Source organism: Triticum dicoccoides, chromosome 6A (genome assembly GCF_002162155.2).
Source record: "Triticum dicoccoides isolate Atlit2015 ecotype Zavitan chromosome 6A, WEW_v2.0, whole genome shotgun sequence".
NCBI classification, from domain to species: Eukaryota; Viridiplantae; Streptophyta; class Magnoliopsida; order Poales; family Poaceae; genus Triticum; species Triticum dicoccoides.
In genome coordinates, this window is record NC_041390.1 from 218406788 (window position 1) to 218409655 (window position 2868).

At 41.1% G+C, this 2868-nt stretch overlaps 1 protein-coding gene across 1 annotated transcript; it reads left to right on the forward strand.

The window, feature by feature from the left end:
• The first annotated feature begins 281 nt into the window (after nt 1-281).
• Nucleotides 282-1932, forward strand: LOC119316645 (protein GRAVITROPIC IN THE LIGHT 1-like). Its single transcript, XM_037591002.1, has one exon. The coding sequence runs from the start codon at nt 364-366 to the stop codon at nt 1621-1623; it is 1260 nt and encodes a 419-aa protein (XP_037446899.1). The 5' UTR covers nt 282-363; the 3' UTR covers nt 1624-1932.
• Nucleotides 1933-2868: the final 936 nt, after the last annotated feature.

Here is a 2868-nt window from a genome sequence, read left to right on the forward strand (position 1 = left end):
TTGTTGGGTTATTGTTAGCTGTCCTACTAGAATACTCAAATTTTGTACTGTTTGTGATGTGTTGAGGACTTGCTGTGGAGGTCATTTTGTGTAACATATATTGTTCAAGGTTTAGAATATGGGTGTGTGGTTATAGAATCTCTGGTTCAGATTCCCATAGCTTGCTGTAGTTTATTTTGGATGATCTATTTCTCTTTCTTATTACAGGATGTAAATAACTGGCAAAGAAAATTGCTTTTCAGCTATTTTCCTGTTATGTCCGTTTATGCAATTCGTGTCTTACTCGGTGTTTGTTTTTGCAGGTGGATGCTATTTGCAGGCTGATAAAGACAACTAACTTTGTTGATCCTGTGGGCAAGAAGTATGATCCGGCCCAGCTCCAAGGAGTCACTTAATTATGACAACAATAGCCAGAAAGTTTATCCTCAACCCATTGATGAAAATATGAATCAGAACATGGGCAGTATGATTGGAAGAATATTCAACAACATATCCTCTTTAAAGGCTGCATACATTCAGCTGCAGGAAGCTCACACCCCGTACGACCCAGACAAAATACAAACTGCTGATAAGCTTGTCATAGATGAGCTCACAAGCCTTTCAGAACTCAAACATACTTACAGAGAGAGAAATCCTAAGCCAGTGGCAGCATCACCACAAGATTCACGCTTGCTTTCTGAAATACAGGAGCAGCAGAACTTGTTAAAGACATACGAGGTCATGGTAAAGAAGTTCCAGTCCCAGATCCAGAATAGAGATACTGAGATTATCCACTTACAGCAGCAAACCGATGAGGCCAAACATCGGAAAACAAAACTGGAGAAGAAATTGAAACAAAGGGGCTTACTTAACAAGGAGTCAGAGGAATCTGATGAAGAAGAGAGCTATTTCTCTGTTGAGCTGACACCAAGCTTGTTTACATCTACTGCTGATAATGCATACCAATCAATACATGAGTTCTCAAAGCCCTTGATCAACATGATGAAAGCTGCAGGTTGGGATCTTGATGCTGCTGCTAACGCGATTGAACCTGATGTAGTTTACACAAGGAGAGCTCACAAGAAGTATGCGTTTGAGTCCTATATCTGCCAGAGAATCTTCAGTGGTTTCCATCAAGAGAACTTCTCGATCGATGCTGCTAATGCCACTGTTTCCAATGAGGCTTTCTTCCATCAATTCCTCGCAGTACGAGCCATGGATCCTTTGGATGTATTGAGCCAAAACCCAGATTCAGTTTTCGGTAAGTTCTGCAGAAGCAAATACCTATTACTTGTGCACCCAAAGATGGAAGGTTCTTTCTTCGGCAATATGGATCAGAGAAACTACGTCATGAGTGGCGGGCATCCAAGGACACCTTTCTATCAGGCATTTCTCAAGTTGGCGAAGTCCATATGGTTGTTGCACAGGCTGGCCTACTCTTTCGACCCAAAGGTCAGGGTCTTCCAAGTGAAGAAGGCAAGCGAGTTCTCGGAGATTCACATGGTAAGTGTTGTGAAGAACATCATCTTGGATGAGAATGCCGAGAGGCCTAGAGTCGACTTGATGGTGATGCCTGGTTTCTTGATCGGGACTAGCGTCATACAGTCTCGAGTGTACCTTTCTGGTGTGAAGTGTGCCGACTGATAAGTGTTAGGGTTGCCTGAGAAGATTCCGGGCGTTTCACACATCCTGCAAGATCATCGTACATCTTGTATGTAATGCCGCCTCTCCAAAATGTTATTTGTATGAAATGTGGTAGCAACACCTTTTCATAAAAAACATAGTATGCTTTGGTCATTCGAGGACTGTAATGTGTGCTTTGTCTGTTTTGTAATATATGTAAATCCTGTCTTTGGTCTACATATAAGTTATGAAAAATTGTCAATGTGGTGTGGATGTCGCTATCTGTATGGTGATTGTACATCCATTTGCAAACTGGCATTCAGTTCCTCATTTTGGTGCCCAATCTGGCTTTTGTACTGCCTAATAATGATGATACTCCATTTGTATGGAGTAGTATTTTGTTTGTTCTATACTGCATTTGTAGCCAATGTGTAGACGGAATGGGCATCTGCAGCAAATTGTTTAGGACACTGGGTATGATCATTTGATTTTGCTGTGCCAGTTACTTCATGGATCTTTTCCATGTAAAAAACAAAAGGGTCCTTAGCGAGCGTCGCTAAGAGCACATCATAAAGTAAACTAGAAGAGCCAAACCGGTGATCTTCCCAGAATTGATATTTTTCCATTTCCAACTTTCCATTGATATCCCATTTTGGCTGCTTTAGCAGCTCATATGAGACTGGACACCCTTCGAGAATGGAGAGGCATTAGTTGGAGAACAAGAAAAAGTATTAGGGTTCTGGGTTCTATATTTAAGATCAATGACCTGCTCCCAAATCCTCTTATCTGAAAGCTGGTACCTCTTGACCCAGGAGACAAGAAGGCATAAATTAAATTCTGACATGTTAGGGATTCCTAGCCCACCAAACTCTTTTCATGGACACTAGATCCCAGTTAGCTACACTTTTTCCTACATGTAAAAAGAAAACTCTTCTCCTAGCCCGTCACAAATTGTTAATGGGAATTTACCCAATCTACAACACAAAGTTTGTGCAAGAGGTTGGACTTCATCCTCATCAATCTTGCATCACACTTGTTAAAATTAGTTCTCATACCAGAGATTTGTTAAAAACAAGATAAAACCCATTTGCGATCTCTAGCTGACCCAATGTCTTTCTCTCAGAACAAGAGAGTGTCATCAGCATATTGCATATTGACTACTCCAGTAGGCAGCTTTTGGAATAGACCTTCTATCTACCCAGTTTATGCAGCTTTAATAAGCACAAACAACGGACAGTTAAGCAGACGACAACAAGGTAAAATCAT